This window comes from Ovis aries, chromosome 1 (assembly GCF_016772045.2).
Source record: "Ovis aries strain OAR_USU_Benz2616 breed Rambouillet chromosome 1, ARS-UI_Ramb_v3.0, whole genome shotgun sequence".
NCBI lineage: Eukaryota > Metazoa > Chordata > Mammalia > Artiodactyla > Bovidae > Ovis > Ovis aries.
This window is the reverse complement of record NC_056054.1, coordinates 246,935,775-246,957,157: the sequence shown is the minus strand read 5'-3', so window position 1 is coordinate 246,957,157 and position 21,383 is coordinate 246,935,775. Positions and strand designations below refer to the sequence as shown.

The 21,383-nt window shown below is 35.2% G+C and overlaps 1 protein-coding gene and 1 long non-coding RNA gene across 7 annotated transcripts in view; one reads left to right on the top strand and one right to left on the bottom strand.

Moving 5' to 3' along the window:
- PLS1 (plastin 1) overlaps positions 1-21,383 on the top strand; it is a 126,633-nt gene that overhangs the window by 95,383 nt on the left and 9,867 nt on the right. For all 6 annotated transcript variants that reach the window (XM_012102074.4, XM_012102085.4, XM_060405640.1 and 3 more), the window contains 5 exons: positions 1,762-1,957; positions 7,102-7,180; positions 10,609-10,723; positions 18,832-18,965; positions 19,418-19,541. In XM_012102074.4, the coding sequence (XP_011957464.1) occupies positions 1,762-1,957; positions 7,102-7,180; positions 10,609-10,723; positions 18,832-18,965; positions 19,418-19,541 (648 nt within the window). The remainder of the gene's footprint in view (positions 1-1,761; positions 1,958-7,101; positions 7,181-10,608; positions 10,724-18,831; positions 18,966-19,417; positions 19,542-21,383) is intronic.
- Positions 3,904-10,670, bottom strand: LOC132658527 (uncharacterized). Its single transcript, XR_009598306.1, has 2 exons — positions 10,567-10,670; positions 3,904-7,815 (listed from the first exon to the last, which is right to left on the bottom strand). It is a non-coding gene; the product is annotated as an uncharacterized LOC132658527 (long non-coding RNA).

Genomic DNA, 21,383 nt, shown 5'->3' with positions numbered 1-21,383 from the left:
AAAAGATGGCAATTCTAGCATTTATGATGTAGAAAGGACTGATGTAAATCCTGGCTCATCTAACAAATTTCCTAGGGAAGTCCATTCTTTTAGCATAAGCTGTAAATAACAGCGTTACATCTAAATGTTAAAATCTGATCAGATTACAGTTCGTATAAAAATCTATTAAGTGCTTAAAGTGTAACATCCAAGTTTAGTTTTAAAGGAAATTTGAGTCATCACTAATTATATTTCACATTATTATAAAATCTAAAAACAGTTATGTACAATTTGCAAATTCCCTTGAGTACAAATATTAGGAACTGAAAAAAACTTACAGAAAGTTTCAAACTTATTCAAAAGTGAACAGACAGTATACTGAACTACCATGAGTTCATTCCTCAGGTTCAACAGCTGTCAATGCATGGTCAGTCTTGTTTCTCCATTTATTACCTGTTTCCTTCATCTTCCATATTATTTTGAAGCAAATTCTAGACATATTATCATTTCATCAATAAGTATTTTAATATGTATTTCTAAAAGATAAAGACACTTTGAAAATATAACCATAATACCTAAAAAAATAACAGTAGTCTGTAATATCAAAATGATTAATCAGTGTTGACGTTTCCAGTTGCCTCATAAATATCAGATTTTCTTTTTATCATTTATTTGAATTAAAATCTAAATAAGGTCCACGTATTATGCCTTGTTCATGTCAACCCGAGGTGCTTATATTGTTGTTTAATAGCATTGAATTTATTGCGTTCTCTGATTTCAGTTACATTTTATTTACAACTCTGGTGCACAGAATTAGATAAATCTTAGTCTGGTCATGATATACTCTCATCATGGGTCCATGCATGTTTTTGTTTAAATTTATTTTTCTTTGGTAGTTGTTTGTTGTATTGAAATTGTAACAAGTTCATACAGACCCTCAATCCAACAAGAATGCTAGGACTTTGACATCAGATTATATTAAGCTGTGTAGTTCTTCCCTGTCCCATCTCTCTGCCTGCCTTTAATGTGATAATTATCATCTTTATTCTTATGCTCATTGTTCTTTTGCTTTTAATATAATTTTCTTTCAACTAAGTGTATTTCTTACAGGTTTAAATTTTTCATTTTATTTTTTAACTTCATATGAAGTTTATCATGTTGTACTTAAATTTCTAGTACTTATTTTGAGTATATTATATTACTGAGAGTCACTCCTATTGTTGTATATTCTTGTATGACTATTAACACAATTTCAGTTTTCATCTGCTCTCCTGTTGATAAGCATTTGGTTTGTTTCCAAGGTTTTGCATTTGTGAAAAGTGCTGTTCCTTCTGATTTTAGAATTTTTTTATATGTATCCCAACTTGTTTTTCATTGAGAAAAGAATACACTGGAAATATCGGAGTAGATATCTTTTTATTAGTACCATTTGTAAGTAAGTCTCTTGGCCAGAAGGCACTCTAATATATGGCCCTGAACAAGTTACCTATAATTCAGCCAATAGCAGCTTACTGATAGAATATTTGAGAGTTTTGTTGAGTACTTTAGCCTTGAGGATGAAATATTCTTCTGATTCCAGCAAGAAACCTCAGAGACTTGTTCTTAACTGGTTTAAAAGAAATGGGGAAGTTAATTTGGAATTGCTGTGCATCCTGACCTCCTTTTGAGCCATCCATTGATTTATTTCCAGAAAAGTAATTGCTTATAAATCTGTATATGAATAAGAAATTATGCTAATCAAAAGTTTAATCTTGACCATTTTTGTTTTATTTCATTGTTTAGGAGAAAAATGACTTGAAGCGTGCTGAATTCATGCTTCAGGAAGCAGACAAACTGGGCTGCAGACAGTTTGTTACTCCTGCAGATGTGGTTTCAGGCAATCCTAAACTTAACCTGGCTTTTGTAGCTAATCTGTTCAACACGTACCCAGGCCTCCGCAAGCCTGATAATAATGACATCGATATGAATTTATTGGAAGGTATGCTCTTTCTGTCTTTAATTGAGTCACTGTGTGTATCTTTTTATGATGTTATCCTACTTCACTGTCGGAGGTAAGGGATTGTGAAGGGAGATGTAGTTGACTCTACGCTGGCATGTGCCTCCATTAAGAAGTTAAAGAAAATTGTTCATTTGGGTTAAAAGCAAATGCTGAGGTAAATCGTACTTGTCTGTCATTTCTCCATAAGTGTTAAGTGAAAACCATCATACATTTAAAATGTTCTCTTAAATGACTACATAATTCCACCACCAATATGTACAATGAAATATAGCTATTGAAAAAATAATTATTTGTAACTTTTTCCTCTTTTGAAAGCTTCAGTTTGACTCCAGTATTGTTCTCTTTTTTCTGTTTTTAGTTCACTTGAAAAAATTTACAATATTCATTACTTGCCTTGTGTGTGGGCTGTTGTTTTCTGTCTCATAATTTATAATACTTTCCTATTTTGCTTCATGAAATGCAGATTTGACCCCTCCTAATGTAGGTACTGTATTTAGTACTTTTCTATACTCTATAAATATACTCATTCTGAATGTGCTTTTTATCAGTACCATTTGTTCTTTCTATCTGGGTTGATATTTTTTGCCTTGTTCATGTTGTGTTTTTGTTTTTTTTTAATCTGTCTTAATATGCCTAAAGAATGAAGGATGACAAGCAAGAAACAAATGAAACTTAATTAGAACAGCAGGGCAAGACTTGATTACGTAAACTCTATCTAATTTGCCTTCTCTAATTATGGGATAGTGGAGTTGTAAACACATTAGGGATCAGTTTTGACAATTGGATGTCATGATTTGATGGAAAGCCTTTATCCCTCTGCTGTAAATAAACACACTTATCTTTTATCTCAAGTATCTCACTTATCTTTAATCTCTGAAAGGATTGATAACATATATCATTTTGTATTACTTAGCTATGTTACTTACATTTACTAAATGTCATTGACGCTTACAATATATGAATCATCATAATGACAAAAACATGCTCAATGTCTCATTCTTTCTCATCTGTTTCAGCCTCTCTCCTTTTCCTCTCATCCTCACAACTACTCACAAATATACCAAGACCCACTTTCATACTAGAACTGAAAGGTAAAATAGTGGCAGCAGTGGTGGCAGTTATCAGAGGTAGGGCTACTCCTACAATAGAATTGATAGCTGCCCTGGTTTGGAGAAGCTGATCCTGAGGTGAGGATTCTTCCTGGTGGGAAGAACTTGAACTTCAGTGTTCACTGTCTCACATCACCCATCTTACTCCCTTCTTTGTCAGTGAGACAGAGTGAGAAATTAGCCCTATCATCTTTTTCTCTTTGACTACCACAACCAGAGTTCCAATGTCCTGGTCACTTTATAATGACAGCTTTTTGATTAATGAAGGAAGCTTCAGATTTAACAAATACATTGTTGTAGGACTATGATTTTACCTCACTCTTTCTGAGATTCAGTAAAATAAAGATTGTGTTCTCTGCATAGACTTGTAGATTAACAAATGTTGATTTTTTCAGCAGAGAAATTTAGGGTGAGGGGTTAGAACTCTTAAAAAACTAAAAAGGGAGATGGCTGTGTTTTTTTTATCAGTCTGGAAAATTTCAAAATTCCTCTCTGTCTTATAGTAGAAGGCATTGTTTAGAGTGGCATATTAAAAATGACCTGCTTTTTATAGTCACTGAATTCTTGCTAGATATCTTTTCCAACTTGCTCGCTCTCCTATTTGTCACGTTTGAATTCTTTTGCTGGTGTTCAGCATGCTTTTGGGATTTTTCAGTGTGAACAGGATTGCTAAATATTTCCATTAGTATTTATTTATATAAAAATACTGTGGGAAATATTTATCAATCATCTTTATTTAGAACATATGTATGTCCTGATACATCTGCCAAAAATGAATTTGACTTCGACTGTCACTGGAATTTTTTTGTCTGTACATTTGTTTTTGTAGATTCTTATGAAATTTGAAGCTTGACCTTATCACCTTCATATTCATGTATTAGTATGTCCTCATTGGCAGAGAATTTTATCTGTATGGAACTAAAGAAAATTAAAGGCCCAATTAAATAATAAATCTTCATATTAAATTGAGTCAAATATGGGGCTACCGATATAGAGACCATCTCAAAATTTGTGATAGAAATACATAAACCATGGAATTAGACTTTGTCTAAATCATGGTACCCCCAATATAATAACTGAGTACCTTTATGAGCCTTGGTTTTCTCATATGTAAAACCAGACTTAATAATAATACTTATTTTGAAGAATTCCAGATCAAGTTAAAGTGACCTTTCATTAATGAACAAATTTTGTGTGCTCTATAATGATCAGGAAGAGGAAAACAATATACCACTTTAGCACGTGTAGTGAGTGTTCAATATATATTCCTTTCCTTTCCTCTTAGTAGCCTACTTTTGTTATTTTCTCTAAACTTTTATCAATTGCAATGTCAATTTAGTCCTAAAAATGCAGAGAATGTCATATAATTCTTTCTCTCTTTTATATCAGCCTTTAAGAGTTTACTTCCAAGGGTGCTTTAGTTGTCTGAAATCTAGACAACATTTCCAGTCTGGAATACATATGTTTTTGTAATGCTTTACCATGACTCCTGCGCAAATGCATAGTGCTTCTGGCTTTGAGCATTTATTTACCAAGACAGCTTGAAATGGTAGTAGATAAATAAATGCTCACTTTTAAAATCTCTTTTACTTTCCAGGTATCAAAAATTAAAATAATGATATAATTAGTGTAGAACAATAGGAAGAAACAGAAAACACTGGTCTACAATAGTTACAGAACTCAATGAAAATGCAAGCTTAGTGTCTTGTCTCATCAGGTCGAGCAGAAATTGGATATTATTTTAGTAAAAATTTAATAGTCATTACACTATTGGTGTTTGAAACTTTAAAACATAATTTGGATTTTCCTATGTGAAAATAATGTAAAAATTCTCTAATTACTAGAAAAAATTTATACATATAGCAAAATAACAGAATGTAATAGAGAAATAAATAAAAGATAAATTCAAGTCACATGCATCAAGCTGCTAATCATAGTATGGTTACATTTATGTCACTTCAAGGAAAGTTGAAATATTTAATTTGCACCTAATTCAGTTCAGTCGCTCAGTCATGTCTGACTCTTTGTGACCCTGTGGACTGCAGCACATCAGACTTCCCTGTCCATCACCAACTCCCGAAGCTTGCTTAAACTCATGTCCATCAAGTCGGTGATGCCATCCAACCATCACAGCCTCTGTTGTCCCCTTCTCCTCCTGCCTTCAATCTTTCCCAGCATCAGGGTATTTTCTAGTGAATATCAGGTGGCCAAAGTATTGGAGCTTCAGCTTCAGCATCAGTCCTTCCAATGAATTTTCAGGACTGAATTCCTTTAGGATTGACTGGTAGGAAGTCCTTACAGTCCAAAGGACTCACAGGAGTTTTCTCTAACACCACAAGTCTTCAGTACTCAGCTTTCTTTATGGACTAACTCTTGCTTCCATATATGCACCTTTTAATAACTCCCAAAACAAGGCAAACATGAGTTCTAGGAGTAGTTAGTTTAACTTTGTTCTTTTTAAAAAGATTCTCATATCAGTTATGTATTATAAAATGACTGTGGCAGATACAACAGATGGATCCTTTTTGCAGACCTTTTATGCAGACCAGGGGAGACAAAATTTCAGCAAGAAATTATATGGCTATGTAATTAAACAGAGAAGAATTAAGGCAGATTATGGGAAAGGCTTTAGATAATGGTATTGAAAACCACATGAAAATGCAAGGGGCAGTCAACACAAAAACCAGAATCTTTTAAATTTTATAAGATTTGGATTTCTGTTCTGGGTGTGTAGGTTTACTCTGTGTGTGACACTCAGTCTGAAGAAGACTGCAAGGATGATGCGATAGGAATGGGCCCCTGGTGCTCAGATGGTCAAATGTGATAAATTGTCCTGGGGATCCCCCACGAGCTGAAGTTCAGATGGTGACCTGGACTTGTCCATGTCTTAGAAGTGATGAGAGGTATAAATATTTCCATTTTCAAGAGTCTAGTGATGAGAGGTAGGCAAGGCCATTCCATTGTCCCCTAACTTAGCTGAAAAACAAACAATAATATTTCTAGATGGCCCCTTAGGACAATCTGCAATGCTGGGGATGCCTAAAAGGTAGATATGGCAAAAGAGCCCCCATCTGTCTGTCCATACCAGAGCCCACATTCCCCTTATGGATGGGGTAAGCGCTGCTGTGAAGGGAAGCTCAAGGACCATAGGTAATCACAGGTTAAATAATACTGCCTGCAGGAGTTACTTCTTGAAGTGATCTTTGAGGTCTCGTGACTTTCTATACTGTGATGAAATGTGTCTTTTCGCACTCTGTATTGGGGCTATGTCCCTTATGTGTTTTCTGTAGGGACAATCTAAAATAACCCAGGAAGGCTATAAAATACTCATTGCTTGTTTTTATATTACCTGTAATCCCCTCTACTCTTCATTGCTGTTTGGTGTGATGAAAATGTAGGTTTGTGTGCTCAGACACTTTCCTGTGTAAAGCCATAATCTGTACAGATTTAGAGATAACACACTGGGGAAGGTAGAGCTTTTCTATTTGTGTTTAAAGTGCTAATGTTACCCTAAAATGTTGTTTTATTAGTTTTTCACCAGTCCCCTTTGCATGAAATCATAACTACAGATAGGACTACATAGGTTTACGTGTTACTTTTGTGAACACAGAAACTAATGGCTCAATAATTTACAAACGACAAGTAAGGGACCCTAGATGAAGACATTTAGAAAGCAAATGGAGACTTTCTAGACAGGGGGGAAAGGGAGCTTTGGCAGAAAGAGATTTTTTTTTCTTCCCTAAAAAGATTGTCCTGGAGAAAGAAATGGCAACCCACTCTAGTATTCTTGCCTGGGAAATCCCACGGACACAGGAGCCTCGTGGGCTACAGTCCATGGGGTTGCAAAGAGTCAGACATGAATTAGTGACTGAACAATAAACAAAAAGATTGTTGTATCATAGGAACCATGGCAAAATATGTATGACCAGTTTGTTCCTGCCAGAATGATTTAAAATGCAATTCTTGATTCCTGTTTTGTCCTGAGTCATCAGTGTAAACTTGTGTCTACTTTAGGAGAGAGCAAGGAAGAGAGGACATTTCGGAATTGGATGAATTCCTTGGGAGTCAACCCATATATCAATCATTTGTACAGGTAAATATTTTATGTGTTTTAGCTTTCTGGGCCAGAGTCTAACTTTTCTAGTTTCAAACTATAGGTGTGTTTACATGAGAATATTTTGTAAAAATCTCAAAAATTTTAGCTAACATTGAGTTTCAGAATCCTGAGGATTGGCAATATACTGGATTTTAATAGAAAAGTATTATTTGAAAAGATAATATTATGATGTTATTAGCTATAATTTTTGATGATATAAATAATTTAGTAAAGATAATTCATCTTGCTTTTTTATAATTGCTAATCAGGAAAATAATAAATTATTTCAAGTTTAACAGATTAGAAGAACAGTAATATTAACTGCTCTTATTTTATCAGTGTTCATCATTATAATTCACATTCTATTTATTTTTGCCCGAAACTTCAGTTATCCCATAATTTGTTCTGAATACTTTTTTCTAATTTGTAGAAACAACTTTGTTTCCCTTAGTACTTGGTTTCTTTTATTCTTTTTTGTTTAAAAATGACAACACATTATTAACATTGGTAGGATTAAGAAAATATTTTACCGAGCCATTTCCTGTGCTCTCCAGTAGTGCAAATAAGGTGTCTTTCTAGGTGTAGATGAGAGGAAACCATCCTTCTCCATTATAAGATCTACCTGAGCATACCTAAAAATGCAAAAGAACTCAGCTCCAGTTAACTGTATATTTTTCTAATTAATTAAACCTATTAATAACTTACACATCAAGGAAACTTCTTAATGAACAATAACTGCTTTTCATTAAATATGAACTGAAGATTAATAACACAAAATACTATGTTCACTGGATGAGATTTATGGTGTAGTTATTTCTTGGTGTATATTCAAAATAGTCTTTAAAATCAGTATTGCCTGGTTATGGTAACTCGCTTTGACGTGATAGACTTAAATTTCATAAAGTCTTTAATAGGAGAGTGTGAATTCCAATTGGATGACAAGAGTCACATGTCTTTTAGACTGGAACTTCTCAGAGTAGTGGCCTTGTGAAGAGCTCTAGTACCAGAGGCAAAGAGGGGAGCTAATTCAGCTTGTTCTTCTAAAGGGGTAGCAGTTTAATAAGACTGCAAACTCTGTTACCTTCTTGATCTTTCTAAGTGTGATATCTCACGGAAAATCCTTGATTCAGAAACCTCAGGTGAAATATTATTTTTCTGAACCTACTAAATATTGCCACAATTAAAAGGCAGAAAATACATAATTCAGAGATTCTCAATTTTTCTCTTGTGATATACTTGTTACTTGGTGTAAATATATAATATGATACTGCTTTATCATTACTTTTGTACTTATAATAAATAAAGAAATTTTCTTCTAAAAAATAGGTTAGACCTTTATGGACTCATTTGAAAGAATGTCTACAGTATATAACTGAGAGAACATAATGATATAATAAGACTACTATAATCTCACTTTTATTTTAAAGTTGAGTATATACATATGTGTATTTGAATTTTAAAAAAAACTAGAGGGATTAAAACCAAACTGTATACAACCTAGAGAAGAGGGTTAAGGTAGTGAGGAGACTTAGTTTTCATGTTAGTAACATAAATATGGTTTTGGAGGGGTTTTCTTTGTTTTACAATAAACATGTATTTTCTTTTTAAATTAAGAAGGACATTTAAAACTAGGAGATTAGAATTTATTGAGACTTCATGGTAGCTTCATAAATGTGGTTGACAGTGGAGAATAATTGACCAAATTTTTTTAGCTAAAGATGATTATTTTTATTTAGTTCCTGAACTGCTAGCATAGGGTTTCCAGGTATAGGTAATTTTTGGAGGGGTAAGGGAAGTTCAGAAAATTCTAAAAAATCACCTTAAAAAGAACCATCAGGATATAAAAAAACAAGAACCAGAGGTTTAGTTGGCACCAGAACTATATGTCCATAAATTTGTGTCTGGGTCATATTCCTAAACCAACCCCTAAGTGATTAGCTCCCCACCTGCAGCATACCAAACCCAGCCTAAACCAAAGCAAAAGAGTCATTTAGATTGTTTTTAACTGAAAATTCCCTCCTCTCAAGTTATTAATATATTTTAAGAATTACTAGCCCTAGACTTTTTCTATGACAGGTTGGTTCTAGAACACATCTGGAAATAATTTCAACTCTCTGGGCCTCAGTTTCCCTATTTGCAAAACATGAGTATTAATACCATACCTACATAGAAATAAGAATGAATTCCTTTAAAGAACAAAAAAATTCATGAAATCAGATTTCAGAACTTATACAACTACTTCAGTGATTTACTTTTCATACAGCTTTCTCCATGTGCTGATAGATGACTTAGCTCTTGAGTACCTTCATCAAAAAAGGACTCTTTTAAGACAGCAGGACTTTCTCTCTCCTTCACTCAGTGTAGGGCACAGCCCCCTGCATGGCCATATGGTGTGTGCTCAGAGATGCAAAGTAACTTTCATATGAACCTCAGCAAAACAGAACTCAATGAACAAGCTGTTGAGGGAGAAAACTCATGTAATTCAGCATGGAGCTAGCAATTTAAAAATCAGTCACTGTTGCTTTATGTCCTTACCATACAGAATTGAAAACAGATTCAATAGATGTACTCTGGGTGCCTCAGGAGAACATGTTTGCCTGAATCCCAAGTAGTAGTATTTTTACTTCAGTAACTCCTCCTTTCTCCTAAATTCCTTCCTCTTAACCCTCACTATTTGACATGAACAGCTTCCTACTGAGTAGCTATTGGTGATTTTTATATAATTATTTTTTAAAGTTTTAAAAATCATAATACATAAGTAATAGATGAACTCATTCTCACGGTACAAGCTTCAGGAAGTATGTAAGTATGTAGAACAACAACAAAAAACCATGCTAATCCCATCTTACCCAGCCCATGTTCCTTTTTTCCCTGCCCAGAGGTAATGGCTATGAATAGAGGTATTTAAATACTACTAACTCTGAATATATTTTTAATAGTTTAGATTAAAAGATTAAAATGCATTAATATAATTAAAATACATTTAATAATATCTTAAATATTTAAAAATAATATTTTAAATAAATAACTGCCTCTTGCTTTTTTAAACTTAGTGTGTTGTATAAAGCTTTCATGTTAGCACATAGGGATCTACCTTATTCCATCTTATGGTGGTTCAGGAGTCCAGGTTAAGGTTAATTTACTCAACAGCCCCTACTGTAAGGCATTTAAGTTGTCTCTAAATTTATAAATACCATGGGAGTGAATATCCTTGTACGTCTATCTTTGTACATGTTTATGAAAAAAATTTGGACAGATTCCTAGATTACAAGTTCTGGGTCAAATGATCTATTCTGCCTGCCATTCTTTAAGCATTCAATAGTCCCACTGTATTTTTATAGACAAAGCCCATCTCCAGTGTGCTTAGTAAAACCAGATCATACCAACATTTCCTCTTCCTTCATTTTCTTTTCCTCTTGTCTTAGTGACCTTGCAGATGCATTAGTCATCTTTCAGCTCTACGAAATGATCCGCGTGCCAGTTGACTGGAGCCATGTCAACAAACCTCCTTATCCTGCTCTTGGAGGGAACATGAAGAAGGTGAATGAAATAATGCCCATGGATCTGTTGTTATTGTTCTCATATAAAACAGAGGACTTAAGAGTTTCATAAAGCTTAGTAAATGTAATCTGTCCCCACAGATTCATCCCAAATCGTGTTATGCTTATTATCCTTAATATGGGTGAGCTTTCATGTTTGGAAAGATAAAGCTAGTCCTCCAAGTCAGACACTTTGTATAACTACAACTTTAGCAAGTTGTAGTACTTAATATTCTTGGAGATGCATTATCCATGAATTCCTATTTTATAATCGCCAAAACTTGCCAGATATTTACTGGTTATTTGTTAATATTTTCAGTAGATATTAACTGATTACCTACAACCTGTACATACTGTATAATGCAGGATATAAAATAGAGCAAGTCATGGAGTTGGTCTTCAGGAAACCCTAAAGAATATGTGTGCGTGTGTGCTAAGTCGCTTCAGTTGTGTCCAACTCTTTGTGACCTCATGGCCTATAGCCCGCCAGGCTCCTCTGTCCATGGGATTCTCCAGGCAAGGATACTGCAGTGGTTTGCCATGCCCTCCTCCAGGGGACCTTCCCGACTCTGGGATTGAATTCGCACCTCTCTCTTATATCTCCTGCACTGGCAAGCAGGTTCTTTACCACTAGTGCCACCTGTGAAGCTCAAGATATATGTGCAAATAACTATGATACAATGTAATGTAGGCAAAAGTGAATATTATGAGTTCTAAGGAAGCCTTTGACAGATCACAACAAACTAGTAAATTCTTGAAGAGATGGGAATACCAGACCACCTGACCTGCCTCCTGAGAAATCTGTATGCAGGTCAAGAAGCAACAGTTAGAACTGGACGTGGAACAACAAACTGATTCCAAATTGGGAAAGGAGTACATCAAGGCTGTATATTGTCACCCTGCTTATTTAACTTATATGCACAGTAAATAATGAGAAATGCTGGTCTGGATGAAGCACAAGCTGGAATCAAGATTGCAGGGAGAAATATAAATAATCTCAGATATGCAGATGACACCACCCTAAATGGCAGAAAGTGAAGAAGAACTAAGAGCCTCTTGATGAAAGTGAAAGAGGAGAGTTTAAAAAGTTGGCTTAAAGCCCAACATTCAGAAAACTAAGATCATGGCATCTGGTCCCATCACTTCATGGGAAGTAGATGGGGAAACAGTGGAAACAGTGTCAGACTTTATTTTGGGGGGCTCCAAAATTGCTGCAGATGGTGATTGCAGCCATGAAATTAAAAGACACTTACTCCTTGGAAGGAAAGTTATGACCAACCTAGATAGCATATTCAAAAGCAGAGACATTACTTTGCCAACAAAAGTCCGTCTAGTCAAGGCTATGGTTTTTCCTGTGGTCATGTATGGATGTGAGAGTTGGACTGTGAAGAAAGCTGAGCGCCAAAGAATTGATGCTTTTGAACTGTGGTGTTGGAGAAGACTCTTGAGAGTCCCTTGGACTGCAAGGAGATCCAACCAGTCCATCCTAAAGGAGATCAGTCCTGGGTGTTCATTGGAAGGACTTATGCTAAAGCTGAAACTCCAGTACTTTGGCCACCTCATGTGAAGAGTTGACTCACTGGAAGAGACTCTGATGCTGGGAGGGATTGGGGGCAGGAGGAGAAGGGGACGACAGAGGATGAGATGGCCGGATGGCATCACGGACTCGATGGACGTGAGTTTGAGTGAACTCCGGGAGTTGGTGATGGACAAGGAGGTCTAGTGTGCTGCAATTCATGGGATCACAAAGAGTTGGACACGACTGAGTGACTGAACTGAACTGTGAAGTTAGCCTGCAGTTTCATGAGTTAAAAATTATCTCTAGTGAAATATAATCAATGGAACTATAACCATATTCCTTGATAGTAATCTAAATATTATAAAGATATTCAAATTCTTACAAATTGACTTATAGGTGGGAAATAATTCTAGTTAAAATTACAATAAATCTCCTTATGCATATGTGGCCATGTGTGTGCACTAGCGGATGGGATTATAAAGGTGATTTTAAAGTTCAACTGGAATAAGAAATAGACCCCAATCATCAAGAACATTTTCTAGGAATGTTGAGGGAGAAGCTGTTAGCAAACATAAGAATCTTATGATAAAGCTAAAGTAATTGAAATAGTTTTTAATATGCATATAAAAGTTTTATGCATATAAAAATAATATGCATATAAAAATCAAATGGATTACAGTAGCCTAAAAACCTATCCTAAAATATAAGAACTTAATATATATCTAAATATATAACTTAATATGGCTTACTGAATCCAGTAGGGAGAGAAAGGATTATCTAAAATATGATGCTGGAACAACTGAGTAAATATTTTGTAGGGAAAAAAGTACTTTTCACCATATATCATCTACCGAAATAAATTCCAGTAGAATAAAAGTGAAGACTTAAAGGCTTAAATGTAATAAATAAAACTTTAAGAAAATAGAAGTGAATTATAATTTACTCTTACAATGATAAATTACAAATAAATAATTGATATAGTAGATTACATATGAATTTAAAACTTCTTAGGCAAAAATAAACACCAGAAACAAAACTTAAAAGTAAATAAAAATAATAAACTATGAAACATATTTGCAACAGAACAATAAATGGTTAGTATCCATAACATAAAAATAGTTTATACAAATCAATTACTATTACTAAAATTTAATAGCAAAACGGGAGAGTAAACAATATGCATGAACAATTCACAGAAAAAGAAATAATGATGGATAATATACACATGAAAAAATTTTCACCCCCAGTAAAGAAATGCAGTTTAAGATAAAAAACAATTGGGAATTCCCTGGTGGTCCAATGGTTAGGACCTGCTATGGCCTGAGTTCTATCCCTGGCTGGGAACTAAGATCCCACATGCAGCATGGTGTAACCAAAGAAAATAAAATGAAAGAAATGGATTGTACTACATCCAGTGTTAGAGGGAGTGTTCATTTGTATAAACTTTCTAAAACAGTTTGGTAATATATATCAATAATCTTCCAAAAGTCCTTTTAATTGACCTATAATTTCACTTATTATCTGTCATTATTAGTTATCTTTTTTATATGTAATAATGTGTATATGTCAATCCCAATCTCCTGATTTATCCCTCCTCCCCTTACCCCCTGGCAAAACTACAAGTTTGTTTTGTACATCTGTGACTCTATTTCTGTTTTGTATTCTTTTTTTCAGATTCTTCATATAAGTGATATCATATGATGTGTCTTTCTCTGACTTACTTCACTCAGTATGACACACGCACACAGACACGTGTTCAAAATGTACTTCTTCCTCTTGATCTCTAGGCTGTATATTTATAGACTTTGTAATTAAAAAATCCTATTTTTGAAAGACAAGAAAGAAAGGCATGATAATATTAAAAGTAATTAAATGGATAGTATAATTGCAAGGGGTTTATATATATATTCACATTTTTCAGTATTTCTAGTGGTTGGACTATCTGTGTTTTATATTTTATTTGATATGCCTGTAATTATCATGGAGTAAAATTCAGGAAATTTTGTTACCTAATTTCATATAAGTTTTTAAAATCAAAATTTCAGATGCAAAATGTAACAGGAAAACCAACTGAACCCTCATTGATTATACCTGGAGGTTTTTAACATTAATTATATGATGCCACAAATTAATCATATGTAGAATGTTCCCTTTCAACAAATACTAGCTATTTATAGAATGAAACACAAGTCCTGAAATAAGTTCAAGATATTTAAAAAGTAAAGAAGCAGTACTTTCATGACGCAGTATCCAGGGACTTATTTTATGGACTTTGGGCATTCATCAGCAGATGCCACTTAACTTCATTTGTGAAGTTCGTAAAACTGCACCACTTAAATAGCCTTTCTTCACTGTTTCTTTGGTATTTCTTTTCCCTTGGAACTCTGTCTCCCATTATATAGTTTTTTTTTTTTCATTTTCAAATTATCTGAGCTTCACTTTTGAAATGCTTGGTAATTGTTTCTTCCATTAATTCTGTGAGACTATATACTCTCCAGTATTTTCATGGTTTGTGTTCTTCTTACCTTTCATAGGGTTTTAAACTTTTAGCCTGACAACTCTAGGCTCAGTTCCAAGGCTCAGTTCTTGGTCTAATGCTCTTAACGTTCTGTATTTACATTCTCAGGGAGCAGATCCTTTTTTAGAGTGTTAGTTTAGTTCAGTTCAGTTCAGTCGTTCACTCGGGTCCCACTCTTTGCGACCCCATGAATCGCAGCACACCAGGCCTCCCTGTCCATCACCAGCTCCCGGAGTTCACTCAGACTCATGTCCATCGAGTCAGTGATGCCATCCAGCCATCTCATCCTCTGTCGTCCCCTTCTCCTCCTGCCCCCAATCCCTCCCAGCATCAGAGTCTCTTCCAATGAGTCAACTCTTAGCATGAGGTGGCTAAAGTACTGGAGTTTCAGGTTTAGCATCATTCCTTCCAAAGAAATCCCAGGGCTGATCTCCTTCAGAATGGACTGGCTGGATCTCCTTGCAGTCCAAGGGACTCTCAATAGGGTGTTAAGTACCACCAGAAACATGGCTTACTTCTAGGAACCTAACTTCTTACTCTTTCTCTAGTTTTGTACCTCTCTTCATCTTAGAACTATTTTGTCCAACTTGGAATCAAATGTTGCCAAAAAGTAGAATTCATCTTTTCCCTTATGCCAGCATCCATTTCCATTTTCTCTTTCACTGCTCATCGCATCAGCATCTCGGCCCTCTAAACTATTAACCCCAAGCTCTTTTCTCACCATCATTCTCATCATTCTCTCAAACTAACCATAAAATAGATAGCCCTTTGTTGAAATACATTTTACACGAGTAATTATTACAATTTGTTCAGAACTTCTCCTGTTGCAATGACTGGCAGTGGAAAACTTGCTTTTTAAAAAAATCTTTTGCCCACACTTTGCAGCATGTGGGATCTTATTACTATTTCCCTGGCCAGGGATCAAACCCATGCCTCCTGCATGGAGGTCCCACTGGACCACTAGGGAAGTGCCCCAAATATGCTGGTTTTTCTCTCTTCTATCCACACTATTACATAAACAGAGCTCTGATGCTGTGTTTCATAAATAGGAATTCATTTTTTCAGTTATGTGCATATTTCTATTTAGAAGCCTAAATCTATAATCCTGGGAAAGAGAAAGAATTTTGTAACATTATCTCCGTGTATTAAAAAAAATGAATATGTATCAAAGATTTGATTTAACTCATTAAGGGAGCAAGGCAGATATTACAGCAGGTTCATAGTATCTTCTTACATTTTTATTTGTAACAAACTGACCTCTGGGAATTTGCATTCTGTTTTTTAAAGAACAGTACCCATTAATTTATACAAATTCTGTTATTGTGTAGTCCTTTTCTCACTTTTCCTGGAAACATTTTCTTCTTCTTAGAAAAAAAGTATATCTTTGTTTCTCAGGTTTACTTGTTTTGTAATGAGGTCTTAACTAACTTGGGAAAGAAAATTAGGAGAAATCAGTCATACTGTTTTTCTTAACTAAATGTTTGAAAGTGGAAGTGTTAGTCAGTCAGTGGTGTCCAGTTCTTTGCGACCTCATGGACTACAGCACGCCAGCCTTCCCTGTCCTTCACTATCTTATGGAGTTTGCTCAAATTCATGTCCATTGAGTCAGTGATGCCATCCAAACATCTCATCCTTTGTTGCCCCTTTCTCCTCCTCCCCTCATTCTTTCGCAGCATCAAGGTCTTTTCTATGAGTCAGGTGGCCAAAGTATTACAGCTTCAACTTCAGCATCAGTCCTTCCAGTGAATATTTGGTATTGATTTCCTTTAGGATTGACTGGTTGGATCTCCTTGCAGTCCAAGGGATTTTCAAGAGTCTTCTCCAACACCATAGTTCAAAAGCATCAATTCTTTGGTGCTCAGCCTTCTTTATGGTCCAACTCTCACATCTCTACATGACTACCGGAAAAACCATCAGTTCAGTTAGTTCAGTCGCTCAGTCGTGTCCGACTCTTTGCGACCCCATGAATTGCAGCACGCCAGGCCTCCCTGTCCATTTGACTATACGGACCTTTGTAAAGTAATATCTTTGCTTTTCAACACACTGTCTAAGTTTGTCATTGCTTTTCTTCCAAGGAGCAAGTGTCTTTTAATTTCATGGCTGCAGTCACCATCTGCAGTTATTTTGGAGCCCAAGAAAATAAAGTCTGTTACTGTTTCCATTATTTCCCCATCTATTTGCCATGAAGTGATAGGACCAGATGCCATGATCTTTGTTTTTTGACTGTTGAGTTTTAAGCCAGCATTTTCACTCTCCTCTTTCACCTTCATCAAGAGGCTCTTAGTTCTTCTTCACTTTCTGCCATTTAGGGTGGTGTCATCTGCATATCTGAGGTTATTGATATTTCTCCCTGCAATCTTGATTCCAGCTTGAGCTTCATCCAGCCCAGCATTTCTCATGATGTACTCTGCATATAAGTTAAATAAGCAGGGTGACAATATACAGCCCTGATGTACTCCTTTCCCAGTTTTGAACCAGTTTGTTGTTTCATGTCTGGTTCTAACTGTTGCTTCTTGACCTGCATACAGATTTCTCAGGAGGCAGGTAAGGTGGTCTGGTATTCCCTTCTCTTTAAGAATTTTCCAGTTTTCTTGTGATCCTAACAGTCAAAGGATTTAGCATAGTCAGTGACGCAGAGTTAGATGTTTCTCTGGAATTCTTTTGCTTTTTCGATGATCCAACAGATGTTGGCAATTTGATTTCTGGTTCCTCTGCCTTTTCTCAACCCAGCTTGTACATCTGGAATTTCTCAGTTCATGTATTGTTGAAGTCTCACTTGAAGGATTTTGAGCATTACCTCGCTAGCTTGTGAAATGAGCACATTGTGTGGCAGTCTGAACATTCTTTGGCATTGCCCTTCCTTGGGATTGGGTATATATATGTGCATACACATATGGGGCATGTATATATATGTGTGTGTGTGTGTGTGTAACACACAAATGAGCGTATACATACGTACACACACAATACATATATACATACACACACAAATGAGTGTGTGTTCTGAGATAAGTATAGTACTAGATGACTGGAAATAATGAACTTCTGTAGAGGCTAGGATAGACAAAAACTTTTTAATTGTACTTTTATCACTGGAAAGAAGTCGTTAGTTTACTTGGTGTTCATGCATCAGATTCTTACTATAGTGGACAGGGCTTCCCTGGTGGCTCAGATGGTAAAGAATCTGCCTGCAATGCAGGAGACCTGGGTTCGATCCCTGGCTTGGGAAAATCCCTTGGAGAAGGAAATGGTTACCCTCTCCTGTATTCCTGCCTGGGAAATACAGTGGACAAAGGAGCCTGGCAGGGTACAGTCTGTGGGGTCATAAGAGTAAGACATGCCTTAGTGATTAAACCACTACCATGCATCCGATTCCTACTGTACACAGGACACTGTGCTGAGTCCTGGGCTGGGGGTGGGGAGCATATGTACAGGTTTGTGCATTTTATAATTTTTTTCTTATATATGAGCTTATGTATGATTGGCAAAAGAAAGTTCATAAAATGCTAAGTAGAAGATGGTGCATAAGCATTATAAAATAACCATGATTGGAAGTTCAACAAAGGATGCAGATGATACAGTTAAGGTTAATACTTTTTTGAAAATCATTGGCTAAAAGCTTAATTTTAAAGGATGGGTGAGATCTAGATATAAAATACTAGAGATAAAGTTAGATTCTTAAACAATTTCACTGTTCACTAGTTTAAAATGTAGACAAAATAACGCTGGCTACCTCAGTTGATGGAATACAGAAAAGTAGGTTTAGAGTTTCAGATTTGCCACTAATTCACTGTGTAATCTTGGACAGTCAAGACTTTTAAGAGTAAGAGAGAATCTTCAAACTTTTCAGCCAGTTGTTTCCTTACCTAGTTAACCCCTTGGTGCTCTGATATTTTCAGCTATAAAATGGAATAGTTATTTCCTTAATTTCACTGGTTACTAGGATATGAAACTGTCATAAATTTTCAGTGTCATCACAATTATTTTTCAGATGACTGAACTAGGCTGGCCTATTCAAGAAATACATTAAAAATTTTGTCGTTATACCCAAACTTTCACTTACTACTTACAGATCGAAAACTGTAACTATGCAGTGGAACTTGGGAAGAATAAGGCCAAATTCTCCTTGGTTGGCATTGCTGGGCAGGACTTAAATGAAGGAAATTCAACACTTACTCTGGCATTGGTGTGGCAGCTGATGAGAAGGTAAAGACTGACTTGTTTGTGGCATCACTATCAGTTTCCTTCAACAAGTCATTTGAAGTAAAATTTTAGCTACTTTTGTAGAATAGCAGACACAAAGAGAAATATACAATGCAAAATATATTGTTAATGATTTGTTGTTGACAATAAATTTTTTATAAGTTTACTTTGTTTTGAAAGTGACTCAATCTCTAAAACACAACTATTCTTATTTAATGCCTCTGAAAAACTGCTTAGTAAAGAGTTGTTTTAATTTTTTTTAACATACCAGATAGTAGTTTTTGATTTTGATTACTGAACTCTGTGACTTTGGAATCTACTAAGTGCAAATAACAGAGTAAAATTAGAAATATTATAATTGTAATATTTCTTAAATACTCATCTAAATATTGATATAAATGATGTAAGTAAATTTCACCACTTTCAGCCTTAAATATATATCTTTTCTGTTACAGGTACACACTGAATGTGTTATCAGATCTTGGAGAGGGTGAAAAAGTAAATGATGCAATTATCATTGAATGGGTCAATCAGACTCTTAAAAGTGCAAACAAAAAAACTTTCATTTCCAGCTTCAAGGTAATCAAAAGCTCTTTTTAAATTTGGGAGGGGTAAGAAATTACATTTAGGAAAGAATTTTTATTGGGGATTACACTGATTTAGGTTTTGTTAAAACACCCAGTTGATGAGCTTAGGCATACTGATTATTTTGGATGTGTAAACCAGAAATATTCAATTTGAATTCATGTATTTTGACTGGTTATCCTATTGAATATAAATGCAGGTTAACATTATTGGACTCTAGTAATGTAATGTTCAAGAAGAAATTGAGCCAAAAATCCAATTGTCAAAGAAAAAAGAAAGATAAATAGCTATTGTTTAAATAGGACTATAATGTTTTGTGCTCCCTAGCAGCAGTCTCAGAATTGTATTGACATCATTTCCAAGGCATAACAGAGCCAGCCAAACCGATTCAAGTGGGAATTGAGAAAACTGGTAGGAAAAAAGAAATCAAATCTTGTCATCTGGCTTCATAATGGCACTTAACACTCACTTCCGAGCATCTGTGGATGATTCGTTAAGCACTCAGAATGTAGCCTGCACATACATACTGACTAATTTTCATGCATTTCCATTGTGTTTTGGTTTTGCATGCAAGCTGATAGTAGCTACAAATAAGCATGTCTGCTTGTTCACATCCATTCAGTGAGCCTTGTGTTTGTGATTTTATTATATGTGAAAATTTAGCCTTCAATTTGTATTTTTTTTAGTGACTTAAGAGTGCAAACAGATGAAACCTTAAGCTCACCCCAAAGTTATTTACCCATTTTCATTTTCTTCTTTGTTTTGCTATATATGTTTGACAATATGGTAGAACAGAAGAAGTGTCAGAAGTCGATAAATTCAATCTTCTGTTCTTTACCAAAAACTGAGCTGGATGTTGGCAGAGATGTTACCCAGTCCTAGTTCAACAGTGTTTCTTTCTTTTCCGTCTTGTAAGGATCTAATTACATTGAATTTTTATTGTTGCTGACATAAAAAGAAAAGAATTTTTAGGCCATGATTTGTCTTTATATAAAACACAACTTAAAATGTAAGACAGGAAGGGGGATATATAAAACTCTCTAATTGACAGATACTCTTTAAAATTGTTATACTGAAATTAAATTCATTTGTACATTAATTTGTGAAAAATAATAAGCATATAGATCATTAAATATAATAGATAATACCCAGAAGCAAATAAATAAAACATTTTTGAGGTCTTAGCTATTATGTAACATTTTTAGGTAAAGAAAGGATGTAAGAAATTATTTCAGCTCTCAGAGTGTTTGCCATTTATTTGAAAGATAAACTTTGTATAACTGAGAAAGTAATACTACTACAGGGTAAATGTTAAAATCCAAAGATATAATACAACTAATATTATGGGAAAATCTAACTAATTTCCAAATGAATGGTCAGTTGAAGGGTAGATGGAGAAAGTTGGATTCTATTTGAGCATCAGAGATACAGGCAGGATTTGAATTCATGGAGAACAAGGCTTCCCAGGTGGTGCAGTGGTGAAGAATCTGCCTGCAGAGTTGGATGCGACCCAGCACACAGGCACCAAAGAACAAAAGGGTAATAATAAGCTAGAAGGGGGTCCACCTTGAATAAAGGTAAGTCTGAGAGGGTTAGGAGAAGTAGTTTGGATAGACAGAATGGTTCCTAAGTGATGTAGTGCAAGATATAGGCTGGGCCAAGACTGTGGAGGTGTTGTAGAACGGCGGACCCCTTCTAGATAGGGCCGGAGAATGGGCTCCTGTCTAACACTTGTAAATGAATTGTCTGAGGAGACACATGTGCTGACAAAGCAAGAGATTTTATTGGGAAGGAGCACCTGGGCAGAGAGTCAGGGAAAGGGAAACCAGGAGGACT